The sequence below is a fragment of the Argiope bruennichi genome, chromosome 8, assembly GCF_947563725.1.
Source record: "Argiope bruennichi chromosome 8, qqArgBrue1.1, whole genome shotgun sequence".
NCBI lineage: Eukaryota > Metazoa > Arthropoda > Arachnida > Araneae > Araneidae > Argiope > Argiope bruennichi.
Window position 1 is genome coordinate 53,979,942 of NC_079158.1, and position 27,963 is coordinate 54,007,904.

At 26.6% G+C, this 27,963-nt stretch overlaps 2 protein-coding genes across 5 annotated transcripts; one reads left to right on the plus strand and one right to left on the minus strand.

The window, feature by feature from the left end:
- Window positions 1-1,043: 1,043 nt before the first annotated feature.
- LOC129981058 (RING-box protein 2-like) lies at window positions 1,044-11,527 on the minus strand. The gene is made up of 3 exons (XM_056091689.1): window positions 10,901-11,527; window positions 3,746-3,793; window positions 1,044-1,241 (listed from the first exon to the last, which is right to left on the minus strand). Exons 1-3 carry the CDS (start codon window positions 11,079-11,081, stop codon window positions 1,123-1,125), a joined length of 348 nt encoding a protein of 115 aa, XP_055947664.1. The 5' UTR covers window positions 11,082-11,527; the 3' UTR covers window positions 1,044-1,122.
- A 2-nt stretch (window positions 11,528-11,529) lies between these two features.
- Window positions 11,530-27,685, plus strand: LOC129981057 (GA-binding protein alpha chain-like). Of its 4 annotated transcripts, none has more exons than XM_056091687.1 (12): window positions 11,530-11,637; window positions 13,642-13,857; window positions 15,975-16,116; window positions 17,427-17,511; window positions 19,837-19,914; window positions 19,999-20,154; window positions 22,143-22,355; window positions 23,581-23,631; window positions 23,750-23,869; window positions 24,581-24,673; window positions 25,997-26,220; window positions 26,979-27,685. In XM_056091687.1, the coding sequence occupies exons 2-12, from the start codon at window positions 13,649-13,651 to the stop codon at window positions 27,165-27,167; spliced, it is 1,560 nt and encodes a 519-aa protein (XP_055947662.1). In that variant the 5' UTR covers window positions 11,530-11,637; window positions 13,642-13,648; the 3' UTR covers window positions 27,168-27,685. The 4 variants fall into 4 exon arrangements, with proteins under 4 accessions (XP_055947662.1, XP_055947659.1, XP_055947660.1 ...); XM_056091684.1 differs by having other exon boundaries at window positions 24,581-24,685; window positions 26,979-27,683; XM_056091685.1 differs by lacking the exon at window positions 11,530-11,637 and adding an exon at window positions 11,930-12,012 and having other exon boundaries at window positions 24,581-24,685; window positions 26,979-27,682.
- The last annotated feature ends 278 nt before the right edge of the window (window positions 27,686-27,963 follow it).

Genomic DNA, 27,963 nt, shown 5'->3' on the forward strand with positions numbered 1-27,963 from the left:
CATCTATTATGTAAACTGCATAGATATTGTAATGGTACATTCTTCTACACAAGACAGATGAAGCATACACAAAAGAGTAGCAACTGCAGAATACAATAGCATACATGTAAGCATTAAACTGTTAATAAATAATTGCAACAGCATAATACACTCGGAGAAAGCTTGCTCGGGATCAACAATGTAAGGCGAGAATTCATTAAACTAATCCTTCACTCAAGCGATTGACTCCTTTCAGCTCTGTCTTGGTTTTTATTTCTATGACAGAGCAAATGAACTTTCATACGGGTATAGTATTTTCATTCTGAATTGGGATATTGCATTACATTGTATAATATTATTCATTCTGAATAAACTCACAACTTTTCGAACAGCAAAAAAAACTATTCGAGAAGCTTGCGTGTACATGATTATACACCACATAATGCTTCTACAGATTGAATGTTGATGTTCCTGCCAGAGAAATTTACTCTATTCTCTCATGTAGTTTCAGCAGTCTTGTGCATGTTTATTAGCTGCAATTCAGGAATCTTGCAGAAAACTACTTCTCAAAACAAAATTTACTGATCTATACACGGGTATTAAAAAAAAAGAGCGAGTAGAAATAGTGCGAGTTTCTGCAGTTACACAATCACAAATATTAGTGTTTTGTTTCTGGAATTATTAGCTACAATATTTTATTCTTGCAATGTTTAGAGATCAGCATTTTTTAGATTAAAAAAGAAAGGAAAAGAAAAAGGAAATAAGTAACTTAAAATCCCCTGTACTTTCCCAGTTTTTATGGAAATTTCCAAATTTCTCTGCATTTTCTGGATGATTTTTAAATTTCCTGTACTTTCCCATGGCATAGCAAACCTGAGTAGGGTATTCTTATCAATAAAGTCTAAAAAGTTTTTTTAAAGTCACAATGCAATTTTTCAAAGTGACATCAGTTAATTATTATTATTATTAGACAGACAAATCATATTTAGAAAAAAAAAAAAAAAGCATTTTTAACATTCATTCACATAAAAAAAAAATTAAGAATTCATAAAAGAAAAGGAATATTCTGAGAGGGAAAAAAAGATATTAGTTTATTAAGTAATTTAAAAACAATATACAATGCATGTTAAAATATATACATAATTATTTTCCTATTCTTTGGACAAGCCAGTCTTGCTGACATAAGGGACATCTGTTATTCTGCTTTACCCATAATGACATACAGCAATTATGAAATGAATGATTGCATTCACCCCAAACAACTGTAAAGAAACAAATTTATTAATATTTTATTGATAATAAGTTAAATAGCCTAATTAAATTCTAAATTTATAATAAAACTTACATTTTCATTGTAAAATATTAATAGGTGTTACAATTAATAATTTACTAAAAGTGAGAAAAATTCACCGATTCTTTTTTGCTTATATTCTTCATTCCTTCATTAATGTACAATGTTTATATTATCATCATCTAGTACTCATTTACTGATGGACTTACGGTAGGCTAAATTATTAATTTACAAGCATATAAAAATAGTGTTCTATTTCATTCACTGATAATGTAAATCAATTTTTATTCATATTTTGTAAATAATTTGGTGTTCTAAATAACTGCCTTTTCATTCTAAAAATTCCAAAACAGAAAAATAACATATGCTTATCACAAATGTTAAACATACAAAATATATCATTTTAATTCATTGATACTATACACATTTTGGGGGGATTTTTTTTTTTTTGTCTTCATTTTATTCATAGAAGTTAAGTTACCAATCTCTCATATATTTTATAAAATATCAACAGAAATTCAAAATGAATTCCCCATGAAAAGAAATTTAAAATCAAGAATAATTATTCTATAGAATATTTTTACAAAAAAAAAAAAAAAAAAAAAACAGCTTATTAATTAAAAAGCTATATCAGAACTATTTTGAATTAAACATAACAAAATTAATAGAATGTGATTGCCAAAGAAAAAAAATATTTATCAACCAAAAATATTAAATTTAAATTATGTAATAAAATTAATAAGCAAAAGTTAACAATTTAAAAATTGTATCTATATGTTATTTAAGAAAAACAGCATTTTGCTTAAAATTTTAAAAACTCATCTAGGTGTAATTTTTCTGATAATTCTTTAAAGTTTAAAATTTATTTCATAAAGAAAGAATTTTACTTTGTAGATAGATTTGACAGGTAACAACTGTCAATTTAAATGAAATCAATTTTTTTTTTTCTTTTCCCTCTAAGTAGTATATTTAAAAACAACTCAACATAAAAATAAATTAAACTTTAAATTTTGTATATTCCTTTATAATTAAAGAGTTTTTGCTTATCTTATAAAAATGTTCCAAAAAATTTTCTTTTCAAAAAAAAAAAAAAAAATCATCTTGTTACACAAATGGATTAAAATTTACTATTTTAAAATTTTATATGATCCATTTCTACATATATTAGAAATATTCAATAAATAATACAGAATTTTGTACAAACAAAAATAAAAGTGAAACTTTGAGAATCAGTAATTATTTTAGTTTGTTGCTGTTTATATAAAATCAATGTAAGATTTATTTTGCAGCAAAAAAATTAATGCTAACGATGTTTGTAATTAATTCCATTTAAGATTATCATCTACAAAATTAATTACGAATAAAAAAGCCTTTTTAAAAATTTGAAATGTTTATAAGAAATCAGGACATATAAAACAAATATCTTTATTAATAATAAAGATGAATATCTGTGTGTGTTGACACTCTATCAGCAAGATTGTGTGATCTACAACTACCAAATTTTGCCTATATATACTCTAGAGAGTAGAAATGTGCACTGAAGTAATTTTTTTTCTTTATTTTTCCACAATAACTTTTAAAAACATTACTGCAGAAAAAGAAACTTTATTTTATTTCAAAAATTGTCTTTTTAATTATACCATTTTAATCGATGTGCATATTTTTTCTAAATTATAACAATCTTTAAAAAAACATTTTTTTGCCTAATATCCAACATTGTTGTCTGAAATTCAATCCATTTTCATTGTTTCATTAATATTTAATCCATTATTGAAACCTAAAGAAGGATTCTGATTGAATAGTTTACAAAGTGAATAAAAAAAGGAGAGTTACAATGCCTCTAAAAGTAGAAGATTGATGAGCCGGAGATTTATGGTTTCCTATAAAAACTTTCAAGTACACAATGAACAGGACAGATGCAAAACAATTAAAGTAATACTACTTTTTAGCAATTAAAAGTAGCATAGATATGAAGCTAGAATTACACAATTTAAATGAAATTAACTATAACAGAATTAAATATTCATTGCAAACCAAATGGTTAAATAAACAGAACAGCTATTCCTTGTAACAAAACTGTGAGTTTATTACTGCAGCAATTATAAATAGAAATAATTTAGCCTGCATATCATTGTATATCTGCAATACAACAAAATATTTAGTAGGAAGTATAATTCCCATTTCTGAATAACTTCTGAGAATAACTTTTGATGCAGTCTCGTAATTCCAAATTGTAGCTAATTTTTAATTAATTTTCAAATTAAAATTTTTTAAAAATTGCACTAAGGTGTGCATTTTCGCTCTATGATATATGTGTGCAATTTTGTATTTTCATATCAAATGTTTATCCATAGATTGGCAACACGTATTCATTGTTATTATTAAGAGATATGGGAGTGATTCACTATGAATTAAGGTTGTTTATTAAATAGAAATATGAATGTTAATTTAAAAAACAGGAATTTTTATGCTTACCAACACAATCATCCTGTTTATTTTCAGCCTGGCATCTCAAACATGCATCTGAAATAAATCAAAATATTATCATAATTATTTTAATTTCCTCCCTAAATATTACTGGATCCATCCAATTTTTACTATTGTTCTTATAAAAGAAATTAAAACATTGTAGATTTAAAGTACGGTAATGAGCAGTGCCATCTACTGCAGGGGTGTTTGTGGGACCCCAAAAAATCCCTTGAAACTTTTACGGACTTACTACCGACATTTTGGAGTTTCGAGAAGGGGGGGGGGGGGGGAGAAATGAAAAATTACAATTATGAAGTATTGAATGACCTAATTATAAAAGTTCAATGAATTACTTTTTTTGCAAAATTAATAACCATAAATTTTCAAACATATAAACTACTACATTTTATGATGTAAATATTTTAAATTACCTAAATTAATTCTTTAAAAAAAATTATCTAATTTCTGCTGCTTTTTTTTATTTTCTGATGTTTGTGGGCTTGTCTTTCTTTTGTGGGGAACTTCATAATTGCAGGAAGGTTGACTTTTATTTTTCTCATTTACAGTTGAAGTAATTTCCTCGAGAACTGCACATGCAGAGGTAGAAGCAGTTTGCTTTTCTGCTAATGTAGAAGGTTTTTCAGAGACTTTTATAGGTGACTCATCTGAAATACATGTTTTTAAGTCCTCTTGATATGTTTTCCAACTTCTGTTCATATTCAGTAAGAGATCTTTGTGAATTGGATCAGTCATTGGATTTTTTGAGCCATATTTTTCACATGAGGTTTCTTTAGAAGCCATTAAATCATATTTAATAGTCTGCACTGCATCTAGGGAATCAATCTTAAGAGAGGTTCTATAGTCAGTGACAAGTGTATCCATTAAGTTGAATGCACTTTCCACTAATGGGCCATGAAAGCAGCTAAGGCAGGCTTTGACCAATTTAGCCAATGTAGGATACTTATAATCATTTGTGAAATCATCTTTTAAATTAAAAACTTTAGACCAATATTTATCAATTGTACACTTGACTTGATTTCCACTTTCATCAGATGTGTAGAGCATTTCTTTGGTGATATCAATATCACTCTGGTATAACCTTATTTCAGCTTCTACTTTTGACTTTTCATTATCACTAAAAATATGGGACATAAAAGATGATAATTTTTCAAAAGCTAATATTGTACTGGTTTTACCTCTTAGCTCTGGATCTAATGCTGTAAAACTAATTATATATGAATTTTTAAGGGGTAATTTCTGTTTCATATGCTGTGCTGTATTAGTATAAGCTTTCATCAGAGAAATTTGGAATTCTTTTGCTATTGGATGATTTTTTGATAATTTCTTCAGAAGAGTGGAAGCTTCTGCACCAGTAAATATTACTTTGCTAGGTAGATGGAATTCTGGATATGTGACATCAACCTTTAATAAATTATAAGATGTGCACTCTATATTTTCTGGCTTCATAAAAAAAAGAGAAAAATTTTGCCATCAATTTATAAATACTGGAATGTATTAAATGAAGCATTGGTTTTTTTGTTTCAAATAATTTAATATATGTGTTGAACTCGGGTAATACTGCTGAATATAATGCCATATGCAATAAAGTTTTGTTTTGCATAACAAATAACCCATTAAGTATTCTTTTTTTCCGAGCTAAAGCATCCTTTGTGAGTTGTTGGGAATGCAAGCAAGAATACACCCCTTCAACAATTTTTTTCTGAGCTGCAGAAATATTTCTTTTATTGTATACCAGGGGTGTTTGCGGGACCCCGAAAAATCCGCGGAAACTTTTACGGACTTACTACCGACATTTTGGAGTTTCGAGAAGGGGGGGGGGGAGAAATGAAAAATTACGATTATGAAGTATTGAATGACCTAATTATAAAAGTTCAATGAATTACTTTTTTTGCAAAATTAAGACCTTTGAACCCAGGTCACGTGATCGCACATCTGGTCGAACAAAGTCTCTCCCTTTTTTTTCTGCCGCGCCTACTTGCCGAAAAGAATCCAGAAGAGAATGTCCGAGAACCGGGGGAATGAGTCATAACTCGCAATAAGGAAAGAACAAAAAAGAAGTTTTTCCTCCTTTTCACGCATTATCACTGCCTTTGGAGAAAGAAAGGAAAAGTTTTCACCACACACACTGACCTTGCGTTTTCTGCTTTCAAAGCAAACAAAATTACCCAGATCAAAATAAATAATTCATTATTATTCCTACTTCCTTTTGAACGACGATCCCCGGAATTTCCGGGTATCGAAGTTCAAAATCCCCGGAATTCCGGGGTTTCCCCGGAGCACAAACACCCCTGGTATACAGTTTCAACATAAGAAAAATAATCCAAGTAGTGAAAATAAAATGCAATAAGAGCATCCCACAGATCTTCGATTCTTTCTAAAACACATAAAATGTACACCCACCTATGGTCTGGTCTCTTCAAGGGCTTAAGTTTTTTAATGGCAAGGGATTCACAGATTTTGAAAAAATTCTCTCTTTTACTGCAGCTTTTCATATCAAAATAGATGTCATCAAACAAATCTATCTATCAAAACATGAAGCAAATTTTTTTGTACAGTTATTAGCTGTGTGACATTTGCCACCATCAATATCTAATAAGTGGGGTGCTTTGTTTGATCGTAGTCTGGTTTCAACACCCTTTTTTTTCCATGCATGGTGTTACATGAGTCCATTAATACACTAATTAAGTTTGCCTATGGAATATTATTATCTTCAATAGTATTAACAACTGCTTTAAAAACAGCTTCTGAATTGCAAGATTCCATCTTTAGAGATGCAAAATGATGAACTACAACTTCATTTTGATTGTTGTCATAAAACTGCACCAATATTGCCAGTATACTTTCTTGAGCATTGCTAGTACTTTCATCCAAATTTAGAGAAAATGGAGTCTCCTTTAAAGTTTTAATGATATTTTCCTTAATAGTTTTTGCGAGCCCATATTTCATCTTATAACATGCAGTAGTCCTGGACATTTCCAACGAGTTTAGTGCCGTCTGATCGCGGCTCAACTGTTTGCAGAGTTCAATTAAATTGGGAGCTACATTGAAAGAAAGAGAATTCTCGGCGATAAACGAAGTTATTAATACCTCTAGGAGTGTTTTTCTTGTCACTATATCCAATGGCCGAGCATCAGTCTCCAGTAAGTCATCGGTATTTTTTGAATTAGCATAATTACTTAAAGTCATTGAATGTATAATGCACTTTGAATATTTTATGTGGTCACAGTTTTAGAATGATTTGTGAAAGCCTTGAATCCTTCCCCACCATACTTCAACAATGAGTTACAAAAAACACAATATGCTTGTCCAGCAACATTTATTTTCTTGCACCATGTGCCGATGGTATCCCCATTACCATCTCTCCGTTCAATCCAATTCCACCTAAATGCATTCCGGACACCTTCTTCTAATTGTATAATATCACTATTTACATCGAGAAATTTCATAGTGAAATTCTTTTGCGTACATAAATAAAAAAATATTTCAATAAACGAAACGAAAAATTTACACGTGCATCAATAAATGAAACGAAAATTTTACACAGCGGAGAAAAAAAAGTTGCGAAGCGATCAATGACAAATAGCTAATACGGCGAAAATTCCCCCTTATCTACTTATTGGCGCCACGCCAGGAGAGATAAGTCCTTTGAACTCAGAGTCACGTGATCGCACATCTGGTCGAACGAAGTCTCTCCCTTTTTTTTTCTGCCACGCCTACTTGCCGAAAAGAATCCAGAAGAGAATGCCCGAGAACCGGGGGAATGAGTCATAACTCGCAATAAGGAAAGAACAAAAAAGAAGTTTTTTTCCCCCTTTTCACGCATTATCACTGCCTTTGGAGAAAGAAAGGAAAAGTTTTCACTACACACACTGACCTTGCGTTTTCTGCTTTCAAAGCAAACAAAATTACCCAGATCAAAATAAATAATTCATTATTATTCCTACTTACTTTTGAACGACGATCCCCGGAATTTCCGGGTATCGAAGTTCAAAATCCCCGGAATTCCGGGGTTTCCCCGGAGCACAAACACCCCTGCTACTGGAATAGCAAGATAAGTTTTTTGTTTTGTTTATTTTTAGTCTTTAGAGTTAGAATCAAGAGAATGATCATCTACAGAATGGAAAAACGATGGATAAATCTTAAGATGATTTTACATTATTTAATTTACATTGCATTTTATTTACATATTATATTTTACATTATTTAAATAACATATTGAATCTTTTTAAGGTATGGTTTTTGTGATTAATGTCATAGATTAAATGAATGACTTGCACTAAAATATTTGGGCTGTTGACTGTGTAGTTTTCTTCATTATATTCCTCTCTCACAAATTAACAAACAGCAATAGAATTAAGATAGTCAAAATATGAATATATGACAATATTAAATTATGTAATTCATGAATTTTTGAAACTGAATTCTTCATTATAAATAACAGGGATATTAATAATATACAATCCTTTAGAAATCCTATGTTTATTTATAATAGACTCAAAATTAATGAAATCAATTATATTTTACTATCTTATTCAGAAATTAATGCCTGCTCCAATTTTGCCTACATTATAAAAATGATAGTGTTCACCCAGAGAGATTTTCCATGTGTCAGATTAAGATATATAGATTATATTTAATGAAAATGGGTCTTAAAACCTGTGATCTATCAGTGTTGCAATCTAAACTATATACCACTGCAGCCTCTAAATAATAAATAAAGCAACTAATGTTTTGATTCACAACTATTATAAAAATAACAGATCATCTCTTTATCCTCTCCATATAAGAAGGGAGGGGGGGGGGTTACATTCTCATTGTTAATTCAACTAAGTAATAATTTGCATTGGGTGGGAGTTAAATAGAACTGATTATTAAATATATTTTTAAATATGCTTCTCTTTTTTACTTTTGGCGCACCATAAATGCTACACACAATAATTTATCCAAGAAAGCCAAAATATTTCTTTCTAATTATATTAAATTATTTAAGGTTAAAAAAAATTTTTTTTTTTCAATCTCAAAGAAATTAAAATTTGGAATGAAAATTCCAGCAGTTTCAAATTCTATAGTTTATATAGAATAGTCTAGAAGAATATAGAATATTCTATAGTCTATTCCTAAGTTTAAATAATTTCTTCAAATTTTTGTATCCAAGTCATATTTTTTCATTTTTTAATATATCACATTTTTAAAACAAACTAAATCATTTAAAATGCTTCATTGCAGTAATGATACTCATTTTATATATAATTACTTGTTTATGTTTCTAAATTCATACTATTGAATTTTCTGGATTATTTATACATTTTAACTGGTTTAATTAATAAGCAGATACTTATTCATAACATCAATTTCTCCTAGACTCATACAGATTGTCCTAAAAATTTGTGAGATAAAATTTAAAAATTCATAATCACAAATTTACAGAAAAATCTATATTGGTTATAAAGAAATTATTTTGCACTTTTCAATCCATTTTTAAAATGTAATGTATTTAAAAACTGTTTATTTAAAATGAATTAATATTGCATTGTCATCTAGTTTTAAATGAGATCTGGCTCATTGGAAAGTTAGTTTTAAATTGATTGAAAATTTGATGGAACAGAGAGGCAGTAAAAAAAGCAAGTTAGGATATTAATGAGGAACCAAATAAAATTTCTGAATGAACAGAGAGTGGAAAAAATCAATTAAAATTGCTTTTAAAATAACAGAAATGCAAAAAAAAAAAAAAAAAAAAAATCATAGTAACAAATAGACTGATTAATTTATGCTAGTAATGCAAATTTCTTTTTAAATTATGGAAAAAAAAGCAACTTAAATGCGAAAGCAACATTATTTGAGTACGTTTATATTTATAAATAGTAATTCACCTGCAAATGCACAAATTTTAGGAGATTTAGTTATCAAAGTAACAAGTTGAAATTTTATAGCAATGTGAGGTCAGAAATAAAAAAAATGCAGTCTTCATATGATAACAGACAAAAAAGTATAAAAACGAATGAAATTTGTTATATTTAAGTCCCATTTTCAAACAAAACCAGGCCTATTTTGGTACAGACTTTCTATGTTTGAACTATGGGCAGATAACGAGAAAGACAGTCGAGTCTACACTTTCTTTTCTAAACTTTTGCATTATACCAGCAGGAATGCAATTCAATTTAAAATGCTCTCAACTGATTTACATTGTGATTCTTTTATAGAATCAGGTTTCAAACTTGGAATGCAAATGTATCATTACAATAATAAAGATATGATTCTGATATGTTATTACATGTTTATGTATTTAAATTTTTACTAATGAATTTTTTTGGATTATTTATACATCTTAACAGGTTTTGCTTATAAACTGGCATCTATTTATTGACATCAATGATGGAAACAGAGTTTGGACAAGTATAATAATATGATATTGGAAGTTAAAATCTTGAAAAAAATAAAATAAAAAATACTAACAAAGGATTTAAACAGCTTAAGAAAATGATGAATTACTCAGAAAAATCAAAAGAATTAAACACATGTTTTAAAAGCTTTCTAAAGTATGCAATTTTCATTTAATATTTAACTAGAAATACTAACTATAAAAAAGACATAACTTGATTCTGATATTCCACAGACAAGATACCTGATGAAATGATGCAAAATATCTCAAAAATAATATGCATTAAATGTGTATAATGCTTTAATATCTGACTCCTTAGTTAGGATTTTTTAATAATATTTTTCATCTATTGTCCAACTAACAGAAAAATACTTTACATTTTTAGAATATTTAATAAAATGTACTTTTTTTTATTCAAAAAATGGTTGTTTTACTATGAACAATGACACTTTTAAGTATCAATGATGTCATTGACACAGCTGAAAAATATGTCTGAAATACCAATAATCAATATCAATTAAGTGAATTTTTTTTTTGGATTATATATAAATTTGGTAATTAACACATTGTTGAAATCAGTACATCAATTTCTTGTGTAAATACAGATATCATTTATTCAACATTCGGGTAAAATTTTCCGCTGACTCTTTTTTATTCTGATTTCAACATTTTAAAAAAATCCCAAACATACTTAAATAGCATTTTAAAAGCTGGAAAGCGGTTATTTTGGAAATAGATACTGAAATAAACTGAAATCCTACCCATAACTTGGACTCGGCAAATAGCACAAGTGTCACATTCAACATCCCAACTCCACATAGCGACAGCATTCCATTTCTTTAAAGTAAACATTTTTTCGGGTTTCTGATCATTACTTTCAAATTCACGATCATTCATTTCTTCATCTTCATTAATAGAGGTTTCATCATTATTATGAGCCATTTTTAAAATAAACTGCTTCTTCGCAGTTATAACCAAAATTGTAAATAAATATCGATACGTTTACTCAAGGAAGGAAAGTGTTCTCCGATGTATACTCCAGAATCGTGGTTCTTCGCTTTTGCCGGGTTAACAATAATCAAAATTCACGAATACCACAATAGTTTGCTGAAATTAATACACTACACAATCGTACATACAAATACAAATACACTACACAATCGTACCAGTAATGATCAACTAAATTGTTATAATGAGGTTGTCTCAAGATAAATTATTTCAATTCATTGGTTGAAAAATGCATTTCAGTAGGAGTTAACTCCGCCCGAATCCTTCCATTGGGTTCCTTACTTGCCAGATTTGAAGTGTAATCGCTATCATTTTTATTGCATTGGCAACAAATTACTTTAGTATGTATGTGCAACCCTATTGTTGAGACTTTTCTGTGCCTTTTTCTTCAATTATGCGGAAGAGATTTGTTCTTGATATAATGACTGGTAACATTATTTTATTTCGATTCATTTCAGTCTCTCAAGACTGCTGAATCCTAATGAATCCCGTATGTTTTTTACTTATTTTTAGTATTTTTTTGTATAAAATCGATTAGTACATTGCAATTCTTTTTTCTGATTTAGTCCAGAATAGGTACATAAATAATATTCTAGGATAAAAATTAGATTTGAGACATCAAAAAAGCAAGAATAAGTTTAGAAACTGTATTTATTTGTTAGCATTTAAAAAATTCCTGGAAAGTCTGACTAATTTTTTATTATTGAAAATGGAATAATTTGGAAATCCAACTTCTACTTTGCAGTTGTACTATTGAATATCCGGTCACGTGATTATTGTCAGTCTTAACTTCCGTTGAATTGAATGTTTATTATTTGATATAAACTTATATTGTCATTTGGTACAGCTTTTCTTTACGTTGACGGTAAAGCTCTGATATTGTTAAATATATAAATAATTGCAGTTGCTTTTTAAATAATCATTGCATATTGTCAAATATTTTTAAAATCATTAAACGATAATTTTCTTTTCTTTCCATAGATTTTGAAATTTCTGTGAGCGGCTGAAGCAATTTCCGTAAATAATATGAGATGCAAAATGTTAAATGTTATAGAAAATATTGTTCTTGGTCAATCATGTGAACGTGTTTTTTATAAAGGGCATTATTTCAAAATTTTTTATACATTTAATGTTTAAAAAAAAAGATTTTTATTTAAAATCCTTTGACATGCTTGATGCTGTAGTCGATTTATTTGTTTCAAAGTAAAATTAAACCTGCATTTCATAGATAATTTATATGATTGGTATTTATACCGGTAACTTCAATAATATTTATAACCAAAACATAGAACATGTGCTTTTCTTCAGAATTCTTGAAAATATTTCCTGAAAAGAATAAAATGATTTGAGCTGTAAGTGTCTCAAAATAGTACTTTTTAATAGCTGTGACATAAATTTTCAAAGAAATAAATGTCTTTAAATAATACTAGACAACCATTTTTTTTATGGGACGTAGTAGATTCTTTTCTATTAGAAAATTTTTACTCATAATTAAAATCTTAATATCATCAAATAATATATTTCACGTAGGAAAATTAAAAAAAAAATTAATTTTAATTAAGTGTCCCAAAATAGTACTTTTTAGTTTTAGTAGTACTTTTTAATAGCTGTGACATAAATTTTCAAAGAAATAAATGTCTTTAAATAATACTAGACGACCATTTTTTTTTATGGGACGTAGTAGATTCTTTTCTATCAGAAAATTTTTACTGATAATTAAAATCTTAATATCATCAAATAATATATTTCACGTAGGAAAATTTAAAAAAAAATTAATTTTAATGAATTAAAAAAAATACCCACTCTCTCAAACAATCAATGACACATATTTCTCTTTATTTATTTATTAATTTCATTATGATTGCCTCAGTTGAAAGCTGTTACTAATATGTAACATGTTTCCTCTCTTGAATCTTTTGGGGATATTTTAAAATTTCACCTCAGAATGAATTGCTGGAAAGATTGGTATTTTATAAACAAATAATAATTACATTTTTGATATTAATGTTACTATTTATAATGTAAATATTTAAAAAGAAAAACATGAACTGTAATATGAGATTTTCTGAAGTATAAAATTTTTGACAAACAAAACAAATCATTATTTTATGGAATTCATCAAATGAAATATAATCAGTATAATGGTATAATTAATATTCTTATATATTTTAAATTATACTTTAATTTATTTAATAAAGATTTTAATAATACATTGCAAATTCACCTAATATTCCTAATATTTTATAATTCATAGATAATTTTTTACAAATTTACTTATTTAGAAGCTAAATTATTACAAACTATAACTGATCTATCTGTGCCCTTTGCAAGTAGCTTTTCAGGACAAAATCCATTCTTTGAGGAAACTACACTAAGATTATGAAAAAGCTTTCATTAGATGCATTAATATTTTTTAATGAAATATTTGCTATAACTTTTTGAAAAAGAAATCGAGACATAATTCTAATTTTGTATTTTTATTTATTTATTTCAGATTAAAAATGAAACGTGTTAGTGATTCAAGTTCTTCTGATGAAAGTGCTGCTGAAAAGAAAGCAAGAGTAACTGCTGGTATTACCAGTGAAGTTGCTTCTATGGAAAACCTTGAAGGTATGCAGCTGTCAGCAGGTTCAATGGGGGCTGTTTTAGAAAGTCCACATGAGATCGTTGAAATTGTTAATGCTGAAGACATCGTACAAGATGAGGAAAGGTTTGTCTGAATTTTCCTGTGTGGTTTTGTGAAATATTGTTATCAAATTTTGCTTTGAATTTCCATTACTATGTCAGAAATATAAATTTTTTATACTCTTTCTGTTAAGCCTATAGTATTTATCAGCAAGCACAAAGGTTTTTATGAAATATCACTTTTATATTAATTTAATAACTATCTAAATGGATTAAAAATTATCCAATGTTAAAAAAAAATTATGATGCAAAACATGTCTTTTCATCAACTGCTTAGCTGTTATATTATTTTACTTGGGGCTATTGTTTTTGGTGGCATATATCTAAGAGAAGAGTGAGGTTGATAAATAATTTGAGGACTTGACTTTAAAAATTGATAATAAAAAATAGAAAAGTGCTGGTTCCTGCAGGATTTTTCTATTATCAACACCTTTCATACCAGTTTTAATAATTAGGAGAGACGGGAGCTCATTGCCACAATTTTTGAAAAAAATAATGCTTATATGTATAAATATATTTGTGATGATTTAATCATAATTACTTTTTTTTTATAACTTTACTATTCATGCAGGATATACATAAAAAAATATTCAACATTTTTGTTGATTTTAGCATCTGAGATATTTTTTCTAAAACTCGTCTTTTAAAACTTGTTCTAAATATAGGGCAAGTTGTAATGTTAAAAACAACAGTATCTTATTACAGTACCTTTACTATTAATATATTCACTAAATTGCACATGAAATTTGTTGATTATTGCTATTTGGCACTGTAATAATAAATGTTATCAAGTGATTTACATTAAACTAAAGATAAATTATTAAATCATTCAACATAAAATTCATTCATATCAGAATTGCATTTAACACAGGTAAATGATAGACTTTTTCCTTTTGCACACATTTTGTATCTAAATTTTGCAAATTAAGCATTGAACGCATTTTCCTTCATGAAAATTGTAGGTCTTGGTGGTCTGTTTTCAATGTGTTGGCTTCGGGCCAGAGTGTCCCTGGTTCGAAACCCAATTCAGCGAAGAACTGCTATGTAACCAAGTCTGCTATATATTTGTAATGAAATCTGTCACAGTCAAGCATATTTCTACTGATATAGCAGAAATCACTGATGTAGGAATTTCAAAGGAGGGGGGGATAGCTCAGACACTAGCCATGCCATTTGAATGTTGTACAAAATTGCATAATCTCTTCCAAAATAGTTCTAAAATTGCTTCAAAATGAAATATTAACATAATATACTACAATTTATCATTGTTTTTTTTTTCCACGAGTTTCTGCAATCTTGGACAAAACCATTTTTCTTTTTCAGAATCTTCATGTTAATTCAAAATCCTTGTCTTCATCTTTTTTTCTGCTGTTGTTTTTTCTTTTAGAATTTCTTTTTCTGAAACCTTTCATTTTTCCTTATCCTTTCTTCTTGCTTTCATTTCTCATTAATTATATTACAATGTTTTTTTCTCATATGGGTTAATTAAAAAGGCAATTTTTTATTATGTGAACCTTTGTTAGACTTCCTTAAGGTAAAGTCTTAGAGATCTGGTCAAGACTTAATACATAGGTGAAATAAATAAGTAAAAATATTTTGAAAAGATCAATTAATTATCTTAAATCAAAGTTTACAAGAAAAAACAATTCTATTTACTAATTAAAATGGTGTACATGTTCACAACTTCTCACTATCTGTTTTAGTTGTGTACTGTGATGCTGTAATAGGGTCTATCATAAAAAGTTTTAGTAAAAATTAAAAAAAAAAAAAAACTTCTGTTTTTTTTAAAAAATTGTTTTAGCTTTCTAACCCAGGCTTTCCTACTAATCTTAATTTTGATGTTATTATATAATTGCTTGGTCACTAATTTTATAAAATCTTTTTTATCTGACTATATTTAATTTAATTTGGTAAATGAACAGTTGATGTGTTTGTATGTATTTTATTATAAGCTTATCATGTTTTTTTTTAATTTATGAATTGAATTTTTTAATAAAGTTTTGTTTATGGATTAAACAAATATAAGTCTTTAAATGTCACTGGATATTGATTCATGGTAATAAATATATAAATCCAATTACCTTGTTTTTCATTTTAACGAGGTTAGAGGTATTTATTTATTCATTTTTTTTTAAATTTCAGTATTACAGTTGAAGGTAATATTGATACACTAATTGAGTATATGGATATAACAAAGCCCTTAACTACTCTTCGATCTCTTCTTGAACAGAGAACAGGATTAGATTTGTCTGATTATCGTTTTTTTCTCCAGGATGTTCAAGAGGTTAGTATAAATGACTGCTGCATAGAACTACAAAATTGCTATACTTTAAACAGAGTGTGAGCCAACATTATGTTATTTCTCAAATTGTGATCTTTATTTAAATGATTCTGAGGGTTGCATTCATTATGTAAATGATTTATTTAATTTGATGGCCAAGTATATTTCCACCATTTGAGTAGTAACATGAATTTTATTCATCTTGCATATTGTTTAAAACTGGCATATGTGATACTGATATTATTCCCAAATAAAAGCTAAATATTCATTACATTGTTCTATCATTTGAATATTTTTCAAATTGTTATTGTTTCAGTTGATGAAATAATGTTGATGCTATTTATTTTTAATAATTATACAAGTCTTTGTTCTTATGATTATTTTTTCAATCAAAAAATTTAATTTTTAAGAAAAATTACTCTTTTAGAATTGATATATTTTATTTCAAATATTATGAAGTATAATAATGAATGACTGTGTGCAAAATGCCGAACTTCAAAAAGAAGTTTATAAGCTTGTGGTATAATATCACCAACATTTGTTTATTTTGGTCATGTGCTCTGTATCTTCCATTTCTCAATCAAACAAAGCTTATTATTTCATTAATGGCATTTTTCCCAGTTTAAGTATATTGCTTCATTACATTTATAAAAATTAATAATGTTTCAAAGATGTTTTATGGCTGAATAATGCCCTTAAACATTCTTTGAAATAAAAGTATAATTGTTGTATCAGTCATTTGATGTTGTGTTTTCATTGCTTAATATCATAATTAAATTCACATTTATTTGTTGACATAAAAAGAATCATATTTTTCTCACCTGATTATATTCCAAAATCTAACAAAACAAAGATTTTTTTTTTATTAGTGATTTTTTCTCACAGTAGCATGTTATTTCTTTAGAGAATGTGTATATGCACTTGTATATTTATTTTACAAGTGCATATACACATTCTCTCATTTTTTTTTTTTTTTTGATGTGGAGGCTCCTTTTTTTATAAGCTAAAATTATTGTAAGACCTCTCTCCAGTAGAAATCTTTATTTCAAATAAAAACTACTGAATTTCCATTATTATTTCAAAAAACATCGAATGGGCTTTAAATTTTTTAAATAAAAATTTTATAAAAAGTATTGTTATTAAAAAAGAAAAATAAATACAAAAATTAGTCATCTAATTATTGAGTTATTAACTTAAAGTTTTATGATCATTTCATTATTAACTATGAAGTTTTTATTTTAATTTATAAGATTACATATTTTATTTTTATGTCTTAGATTTTGTTTAACTTTCTGCTGTTTTCTTTTCTACAGTTAGATGCAACAAAAAATTTAGTTAATCAGTGTGTTCAAGGAGAAGGCTTAGTTCAAATTAATGTGAATATAACAGAAATGGATGGTATGGTTACTTTTTTATTGAAAAACTTAACAATAATATTATTTTGTCTCTCTTTAATAATGTCATGTTTCTATGGAAGTTTTAAAATGAAGAATATTTTTGTGAATGTATTTTGCCATTCTTTTGTATTTATATTTTGTTTATTTATATCAGATTGTTGATAATATTTAATTATAAGATTGGTTGTGCATATTTGAAAAGGTGATGTAGATATTTCTTGAGTGCCAGACTTGGAAATGGATAAAATTGTTGCATATTATATCTTACTTTAATGTCAAATATGATAAAGAAAGGCTTCAGAAAAAAATCACTGTTCTACTGAATCTTATTACTTTACTTTGTTAATTCATTATTATTTACTGGTGTAAAATTACTGTTATTTTTTTAAAGGGGGAAAAAATTGGATCTTTTAACACTTTGTGTAGCAGTCTGCCCCCCCCCTTTTTTAAGATTTTTTAAAAATACACTCCTTGCTACTTTTCTTTTACAAATATTATTTTTTTAGATATTTGAACATTTCTTTTATTTTAAAAATTCAATACCATTTCAAATTAATCAGAATGTCTTAAAAATAATTTTAAATTAATATCTTTTTAGACTATGAAATTCTTTTTTATTTGTAGTGAAAGAAATGACTATTAATGACTATAAATAAATATATGCTGTAAAAGGAATCTTGAAAATTCTGTGAATACATTCCAACCTATTCATTTATCAAAAATGCAATTGCTTTATTAATTATTGAGATTGAAAAAAGTGGAATGAATCTGTCCCACCTCCCCATAATGGTTTGTCAGCCTGTAGAGGGCAGCACATAAATTTGTGGAAGTTTCATTGAACATTATTATTAGTTTAAAATACTTTATTCAGTTACATTTTTAATGGGCATTCTATAAATTAGTATACTAAAATTCTGACATGTTAAATAATATATATATATATATAATATAGCACTATAAAGTAAAGGCATTTCACAGAAATTAATTCTTTGCAATGATAGATATATTCGTAAAAAATATGTTGCAAACTTCAATTTATTTAAGTGGAATTTTTGAAGTAACACTCTTCTTATTTCTTATAACTTTGCAGCATATGCCAAAGTAAACTGTTAATTTTTCATTTTTTAAATTTATTTTTGAACAAAACTTGCTTTATTCTCGAAATATCTGAATGCTTCTTAGGATTTGTTATTTCCTGCAGCTTTTGAAAACCTATTCCATTTTCCCCATTACATACTGTCTTTTTGTATAGTGCATATGAGTTGTTGAGTGCATTAAGGAGAAATTCAGCTCTGCTTTTCTTTGTAGTAAATAATTTATTATTAAGAATAGCAATAACTCCTTACACTACAAAGTAGGTGGGGAGTTAATTCAAGTGATAGTTTCCTTTAAACTTAGTATCTGCAAATGGGCTTTTGAATCTGGTGTCTTTGTTTGAACTCAATTTAAAATAGATATAGGGGGCAGTGAAGAAAACATGGAGAGTGTTGTTGTGGTAGCCAGCTTTCTCTGAAGCTTTCAAAGAAGATGACATCCATCAAAATACTATAGCAGAGTGTAAAGTTTGAGAATTGTTTGTGGGAAAATTTTTCTGATTCTATAACAGCTACACATACCTTCCAGGCTTCTAAAGAAAATTGACGAGGAAACGTGTTTCGTGCTCCCAGTGTAAATGAGAAATAACAAAAGGGGAAGGAGTCATGAAGGCAAGAAAAATTTTTCAGCTATGAATACTTTATAGTTAGAGTATGCACTTCACCCATGCTTTTTTTTAAGGAGTGAAAAAAGGTTTATTAATATAGTGCCTCAAAGGGTTGAGTTTTGCAATTTTTCATACTTATGTTTTCACAAATCAAACTACTTCTTGCTTTTAAATTCATTATTAGAAAATTCAAATTCAGAATTGAAAGCTTTTTTATATCACTATATTAAAAGAAAATTAGAAAAGTAAAAGACAAATTACATTATAATGCTGTAAATGATGCTACAATATCTCTTTTTAAATACAATGTTTTCTCTGAAATGTTAACCTTTGGTATTTTTATTAACTCCATGTAAACAAACAAGAAAAGCTTAACATCATTATTATTGTTATTTTTAAAAAAAGGACTAAATTTGTATTTAAAAGATATTATTTAATTATTCAACAACTTTTTTTCTTTTAATATCGTTGATAATTTTATGCTTTATTGTTATAGGATATATTTTGTAAGCAATATTGTAAAAAAAAAAAAAAATGCTTTCATTTGTTTACTGTTAATAAAAAATTTTTATTTGTGCTTGTTGTAACTCATTACTATTCTAATATTATTATATTTCTATACAGGAATAAAAAAAATAAATATTGCTGATGTTCTTAAGCCAGCTGAAGAAATTGCAATGTCTCCAGCTGTAAATGATGAAGGTATTATATTTGTTGTGAACCTCTATTTTTTAGGTTCATCAATTTTTAATTAGCTTTGTTTAAGTATGGTTTTCTTTTCTATAGTTTCTGCTCGCATTTATTTGTTGGGAGAAACAACTTTTGTTGAATCAACTGGTCATCAAAGGAAGAATGAATCATCTGTAGAAGAGCAAGATTCTTTGCGTTGGATTATTGCCCCTGATTTTCGTAAAATGCAAGAAAAACATGGAATTTCTAGTGGTAATTAAAAAATTTTGAACTTTCTATCCATGGCTTTTTAGAGCTGTTCAAATATAAAATAAAAAAGAAATGGTCAAGCTTAAATATTTAAAGTGAATGAACTTAAATATTTAAAGTGAATAAAGTAAAATATTTCAGTTATCAAACTTTCAATGGATATATTATTTTATTAATCATATTATTAATCAATTTAAATGAAAAATATAAATAATTAGAAAGTCTGTTAGCATTGAATTTTTTTATAGGTAGATTAATGTGGCAATTTGTTTTATGTGAAAATTGAGTATATTATTAATAATGTCAAGTTGCTTTCTATGTGAAGTTGTGTCATACTAAATGTTGATATTTACTTATTGTTGATTGATTAAAATGCACCGTTCAGAATATTTATATCATTTGCTTTTATATGCATTGATTTTTTTTACACATGTCAAAATTTCTAATATTTTAAGGTATGTTTTTTTTTTTTTTTTTTTTTTTTTTTTCCATATTTCCAGACCATTACAGTGCTATAAAATATTTTTTAATAAATTGAATAGTGTTTGAATGGATAAACAATAAAAATATGTTTTTCCTGTATGATATTATTTAAAATATTAGAAAATTCTTGCATTACCAAACAGTAAATGAAGCACATCTTGCTTATAAAAATAGCTTGTGTAAAATAGGCTATTATACATTCTTAGATCATTGCTTAAATATTTCTAAATTGAATACAAATGATTTACTTTATTTGAAAATTATGTAAAAGTTTTCAGAAAGTGGTTGGATTGGTAAATTTTAAGTAAATTATTACAAAGAGAAAATACTTATCTTACTTTAATGCCTTATTGATATATTGATTTAAAAATACAATTCTAAACACTTTTGCTGCTTCAATAAATTATTATGATTCAAGAACATTATATCTCATTTTAGTTTCATTGATTTTTTTTTTCTTTATTTTAAAGCATACTTCATGTTACAAATAAATATATATTTTAAAAAAATGCAAGATGGATATTTTAATAAGAATTATTTTTATGAACTTTTTTGCCTGAAAGAAAAAGAAACTTCCTGCCTTTATATTATTTTTCATGTATCTAATGTATTAAATTTATATAACAAAATAGAATCATAAAATTTTGTAGAAGTTTTTTTAACTCTTAAAATATTTGCTCGTTTATGACATTATTATCAATTGTATGATTGGAATATCGTCTGTGTTTGGTAAGAGGTAAGTATATGACATCAAAAGTTTTGCTTATGTTTGATTTAGTTATAGAATAAATACTGAAAAAAATATTTGGATAGTTAACAAGCAAAATTGAATGCTAAGTTGTTTTTTAAAGTTACTGTTAAAGGTTTTTATTCTCAATAAATGAAGTAAGATATAATCAATTTTTATATACCTGGTTTATCTTTTGTTGACCAGTTCTCTTCTTTGTCATCACTGTTATAAATTGCCAATTCTTTTCCATTACATCAAAACTGTTATCACTATGCATAAATGTTAGTGAAAAATACAGTGGTTGCAATAAATGTTAGTGAAAATAAGTGTGGTCAATCAAGTATTGGTCTTAAAATCAATAAATGTCGATGAATAAAAGGAGTGTGTGAATTGTAAAAAATTATTACTACGCTTTTAGGTACCATTTATCTATACTCTCTAGTTGGTGATATTTAACTTTTCTGTTATCTTGGAAGCCTTCAAATATGCTTATATATGCAAAATACAGAAATTTTGTTGTATAAAGTTTCTGAAATCATAAGTTTTGTAACAAATGATTATTGTACTTTGTATAGAGTAACTGTTATTGATATAAAAAGTACTAAATACTAAAAATACTAAATTTTCTTTCCTGAATGTTTTGTAGGACTTCTCTTACTTTGAGGTAGACATTCATTAGTAGTTATGGTGAAGATATGTCATTGTGGCTTTTATCAATTAATTTTATAATAATAAAAGATCTAATTATCTTTTTACTGTTTCTTTCTTTCTTCCACAGATCCATCTGCATGGACTGTTGAACATGTAAAGCTTTGGTTAGAATGGGCTACACATCATTTTAAAATACCTAAAATAGATCTTAATGAGTGGAAGTATTCAGGCCGAGACTTAATGAGCATGAGTCAAGAAAGTTTACGAGAAAAAATTGCTTTCGATTCTGAAGATATGTTTTGGGCTCATGTTGAATTATTACGTAAATTTAAAATTATAGGTTAGTTATGAAAAAGTGTTTGTTTTTATTGATTAGTTTTAATTAACATTTAAATCTTTTATTGTTGTTTAAAATTGTATTCAATATATATATTGTATTTGTAATTTGATTATTACATTTAATTTTTTTTTAATTTTAAAAATTACTGATAGTGAATATGCCAAATAATTAGCTTCAAAAGCCAAACACATCAAATTATTTAATGCATCAATAAATTTGCATTGCATTTAAATAAAAGAGAGGCCATGATTTATTATTATTATTTATATTCTATTCAATAAATTCAGTTGAATAAATTTAACACATTTTCTAAGATGTTAATTGGGAACAAATTATTATTAGAGCCAAGAGAAATTCTAAACAAATTTATAGTTTCTTAGTAATAAGTTGTTTCTTAAAATATGAAATAATTTTCATTTGAGCTTCAGTAATTATTTATGAAGTTTATGAATTATGTTGATACATCTTACATATTTAATCATAAATTTTTCGAAAAATAAATTGAATGCTAATTATTTTTTAATCAAATAAAAGATGTTAGTGCAAAATTCTTAAAATCTTTATTGTTTTTTTAATTGTCTAATCATTCAGCATATAATTTGAATATTAAGCAAATACACTTTAGTTTCAGCTGTTAGTTACATTTGCAGAATGATCTGAAAAAGCAACATATTTTTATGAACATTCATATGCTGAATAAATGAAAAGGAGATCAAACATATTTTTTTATTTAAGAATTTTTTTTTATTGATATTAAGAAATCCTGCAGTGATTATACAATTTGCAATTATCTTGCAAAATTCATTGTAAAAAGAGAAGAATGACAATCTTACAGAAATTTTTAATTGAAAGGGAGCTAGTATATTTATGAGTTTGAGAAGATATTTTAATATTTTTTAAGTATTTTTTCCCCTTTTTGATTTGTAATTTTTATATGGAATGCTTGAAAAATATGTCTTTGAAGAGCATAGATGAAAAATACTGGATGTAGATGGATCTGAAATATAGACATTAATATATCACTACATGTAGTACTGTAGAAATCACTGTAGGAATGTTATAAATTACTGCACTTAGCTTAAAAATAATTTTATGGTGTATATTCATCTCGGAATTTGCAATTCCTTGCAATCAATTTTTACAAGTGCTTTTAAAAGTTTTTGCTTGTAACAAATTATTTTCATTATGTAATGATTAATTTTGAAAAATGTTTTTCATCTTTCAGCTATCATTCAGCGTCCTGGAATATCATACACTCTGAGTGATGAAGATCAAGGTATTTTTAAAAATTTTTTTAAAACTTTAATATATTTTCCCCATTTAATTATTTATCAAGTTGCTCATTATTTTATTTATATATTTACTTTCATTAAATAAAGTGTTTATATTTTCAGCTACTGTTCAACGTCCCAAAACTCGACCACAAAATAAGAATAAAGTTTTTAAGATCAAAAGAATTCCTAAACCAAAATCACCCAAAGTTCCTATTGAGTCTTCTTCAAGCAATTTTATAGGTATGCTGCAAAAATTCTTTATTCATATTGTGAGATATTTTAATTAATTTTTTAGTTATTTATAGTATTATTATTATTATTTTCATTTTTATTCATCATCACATTTGGCTAGACAGCCCAGGGTGGGTCAGTGCTTTTCTGTGAATTCTCTTCCACCACTTTTGACATTTGTGCTCCAGTTCCTTTCCTGGATAGCCACTGACTCCATCCATCTCATTTTGGGTCTACCTCTTTTCTTAGAGGTTTATGTAAAATAATTTTTTTAATATGGAATCATCATCCATTTTAAATATGTGAGCTGCTTGTTCATCCAATTTATTTTTATGAACTTTATAATATCTGGCTCTCTATAGATTTTATATAGCTCAAAGTTATAACTTCTTCTCCAAACATTGTTGATTTCTATCCCACCAAGAATGGCTCAAAGAATTTTTCTTTCAAAAAATGGCTGTTTAATTTTCTTCAGCTTTGGTCACAGTCCAGGTCTCTGAGCCATAGGTAAGTATTGGTCTAAATAAAGTTTTATATTGTAAAAAATGTTGTATTTCTTGATAGTAGTGAGGATTTAAAAAATCATTTTAGTTTGTAAAAGGCTTTATTTGCATTCATTAGATGACCTTGGATCTCCTTGTCTATACTGTTGTCATCAGTAATTATAAAACTATTTCATATATATTCATTTTTATTATATAACTTTATTTTCCTTAATAGGCCACCATTCTGGAATTACTTTGCAAACACAAGTTGATGAAGAAAAGTACAAACGAGTTTCTAGAATAGGACCTCCTTACGAAGGCTGCCCGGGTAATCCTACAGGTCTGATTTTCAATGCCATGAATGTATTTTTGAGCAATTTTATTGAGGTTTTACAAGTATGAATTTCTAGACATTTTAATGCTCGCATAAATGCTTTGCAAAAGTAAAATGTCAGATAAGGTGTCTTCTGAAACCATCTTAAAGTCAATAATCAATGTGTAATAAAACTATGTAATATTATGTTTCTAGAAGATAGTTTTAAGAAATGTGACAATGCAAAAATTGAAAATAAAATGAACATTGAACATCATCATTATATTATTATTATTATTTTATTATACACTTAACTTTTGTAGTTGAATATCAGTTTTGACTTCTGTACTTAAGATCAAAGTTTCTTAAACAGTGGGACTACAATAATTTACAAGCTGTCTACTTTTATATTTATAAATAATTTGAAGTAAAAACTTTATTTTTAGATCTAAAATATAATTGTCCAGCACTGTTTAATATTGGAAGGAGTTTAAAAATATTTCCAGTCCTAATATCTGTTTTATTATAAAATATACTTTTTCCAACTTCTGCTTTAGAATAAAACAATTTAGAGCATTTAAGTTTAAAGTCACTGGTTTATTGATATGTGAATAAAGATGAGGTTTATAATTTTATTGTTTTTATATTAATTCTTTATATTCTCCCCTCAAAGATTAGTTGAAATTATTAAATAATATTTTTTCTCCATTTTTTTAAAACTTTTGTATTTGGCACTCTCCCCCATCTCCTTTCCCTTCTCTGTTAATATATCACTTTTTCTTTCTATCTGAATTTAATAGTTAGTTTGTTTTACTGCATATTTCCATCTTAAATGCAATATAAATTAAAGTTTCTTTCTTTCTTTTTATTTATTTATTTTAATTTCCTAAATAGTCTATCAATGTGCATGACATTTTCTACTATAACTTTCATTAGTTAATCTGTGACAATCAAATCTAAGCTATTGTTAACAGGATAACAAGTTGTCTAAATGGGCACATCTAATTCTCAAATAATTTTAAAAAATTATTTTTGAATTTTATGGTTGAAAAAGTAATTTCTCCTGGAAAAGCGTTTGGAAGAAGAAAAGTTTAAACTCTATCTGTATTATTACATAATAAAATTTAAAAAACGACAACAAAAAAAAACGATAAAACATTAAGGTTTCTATATTATTTTATCTAAGGTAATTTTATTATTATCTAAGGTAGATAATAACAAAATATTTATAAAAGTTGTTTAATTGTAGTGAATAAATATAGTCTTATTTTTTTATTTAATAATTTATATATTAAGCTTAGAAGAATATAACTTGTATATATATCTTTCCAATCTTAGGGAACAATGGACAAATTCAGCTGTGGCAGTTTTTATTGGAACTTTTAACTGACAAAGATTTTAGAGAATTTATTCGTTGGCAAGGAGATGAGGGAGAATTTAAACTTATAAATCCTGAAATGGTTGCACAATTATGGGGACAACGAAAAAATAAACCAACTATGAACTATGAAAAATTAAGCAGAGCTCTTCGTTACTATTATGATGGTGAAATGCTTGCAAAGGTATGTGCTGCAGATTTTATTTGTGACAATAACAAATGAATGCATGAAAATTTCATTCTTTAATCTTATTGTATAAATAGTCTTAGCAATGATATCTCATTTATCTAAAACATATGTAAGTAAATGTCATTTATTGCAATTGCTTTGACTGCTTTCATTTTTTTTTTTTTTTATCATTTGTGATTACCATCTATGAATAAAATTTTCTATTTTCAAAATTGAAAATCAACATTAAAATTATTGAAATCATCATATTAATTTTTTCTTTGGTTTGACTATTCACCAATATTAATTAACCAATTTGCCATTTTTAAAATTTTAATTTCAGTATGTTAAATCATGTCTAACTGGTTCATATAAAACTCACATAAACACTCTTTGCTCATATGAGAGTAACAAACATTCTGAATCATAATTATGATTTCCTTGTTCCTATTTTTTCATTTCTGTTGGTGAATATCTTCATATTACAAAACCATGCTGCTCTCAATATTTAAGAATAAATAATTGCTTTTCAGTTTTCTTTAGAGAAAAAGTATAATGGATCTCGCTAAGCATAAGATTGAACTACCTCATTGTATGGCAATTTCTTCCAAAATTCTAATTAATATTTAATGAAAATTTCTTTGTATATACATTCTCTTTTTGTTTGCTAATCGATTTTTTTTTTTTTTTTTTTTTTTACTGATATATTAAAAAAGAAGCAATAAAAGGTGAAGAAAAATTTTTAGTGCTTGATTTGTATGTTTTTGTTACAGGTCCATGGAAAGCGCTTTGTCTATAAATTTGTTTGTGATCTGAAGAGTCTTTTAGGCTATGATGCTTATGAATTAAATAGATTGGTTACAGAATGTGAAATGAAAAGAAATGAGAGTTACCAACAAAATGCTGTTCTAACATTTCAAACAATTGATTCAAATTCTGCATCGCCCATACATATTAAATGATACTATATATAAATTCATATTTTATATATAAAAAAACTATACATATTTTTTAAATGCCCAAATAATCTTCTTAAGATGGTGCTTGGGACCAAATGTACATAAAAACACACAAGCACAATGTAAACTAAATGTTTGCATAGTGTATTGCTATACGTTTCTGCTTTGAGAATTTAACAGATGTATATATTTTATTATAACTGTGTTGAACTAATTATGTTTATCATAACCATTAGTATGGAATTATTAATTTAATAATAATTGGAATATGTTATTATTAATAACTATAGTGAATGAATCTGTAATATTAATTAAATTTTTAAATCGTATGCATTTAAAATATTGCTTTTTTTTTTTAATTCAGTCAATTGTAAGAAGTTCTATTGTAAAAATGTTATCATTTAAAATATACAAATGTATATTGATTTCTAAAATATTTGAATGATAGGAAGAATGATTTGTAAATTCATATGACTTATTAATCTTCAAGAACAAAAAGTTTGTTTTTTCATACACCCCTTTATTATTTTTTTCTGGGGAAGTTTTTGTTTGTCTGAAATGCTTTTATTGCTAAGTAATATAAGGAATTACAACTCTTAGTATTTTTATGTATATACTTTTGTAAATACCAAGTACTTCATTATAAATAAAAACCAGAAATTTGTTGTTCATGTCATTTATATTATTAAATTTACTTCTCTATAGTTTTTGCATCATATTTTGGAAGAAAAATATAAAGTGTAACAAAAATGTTCTTTCGGTTTGAAAAATTCTACTTATTTTTAATTACTAAAAGCTA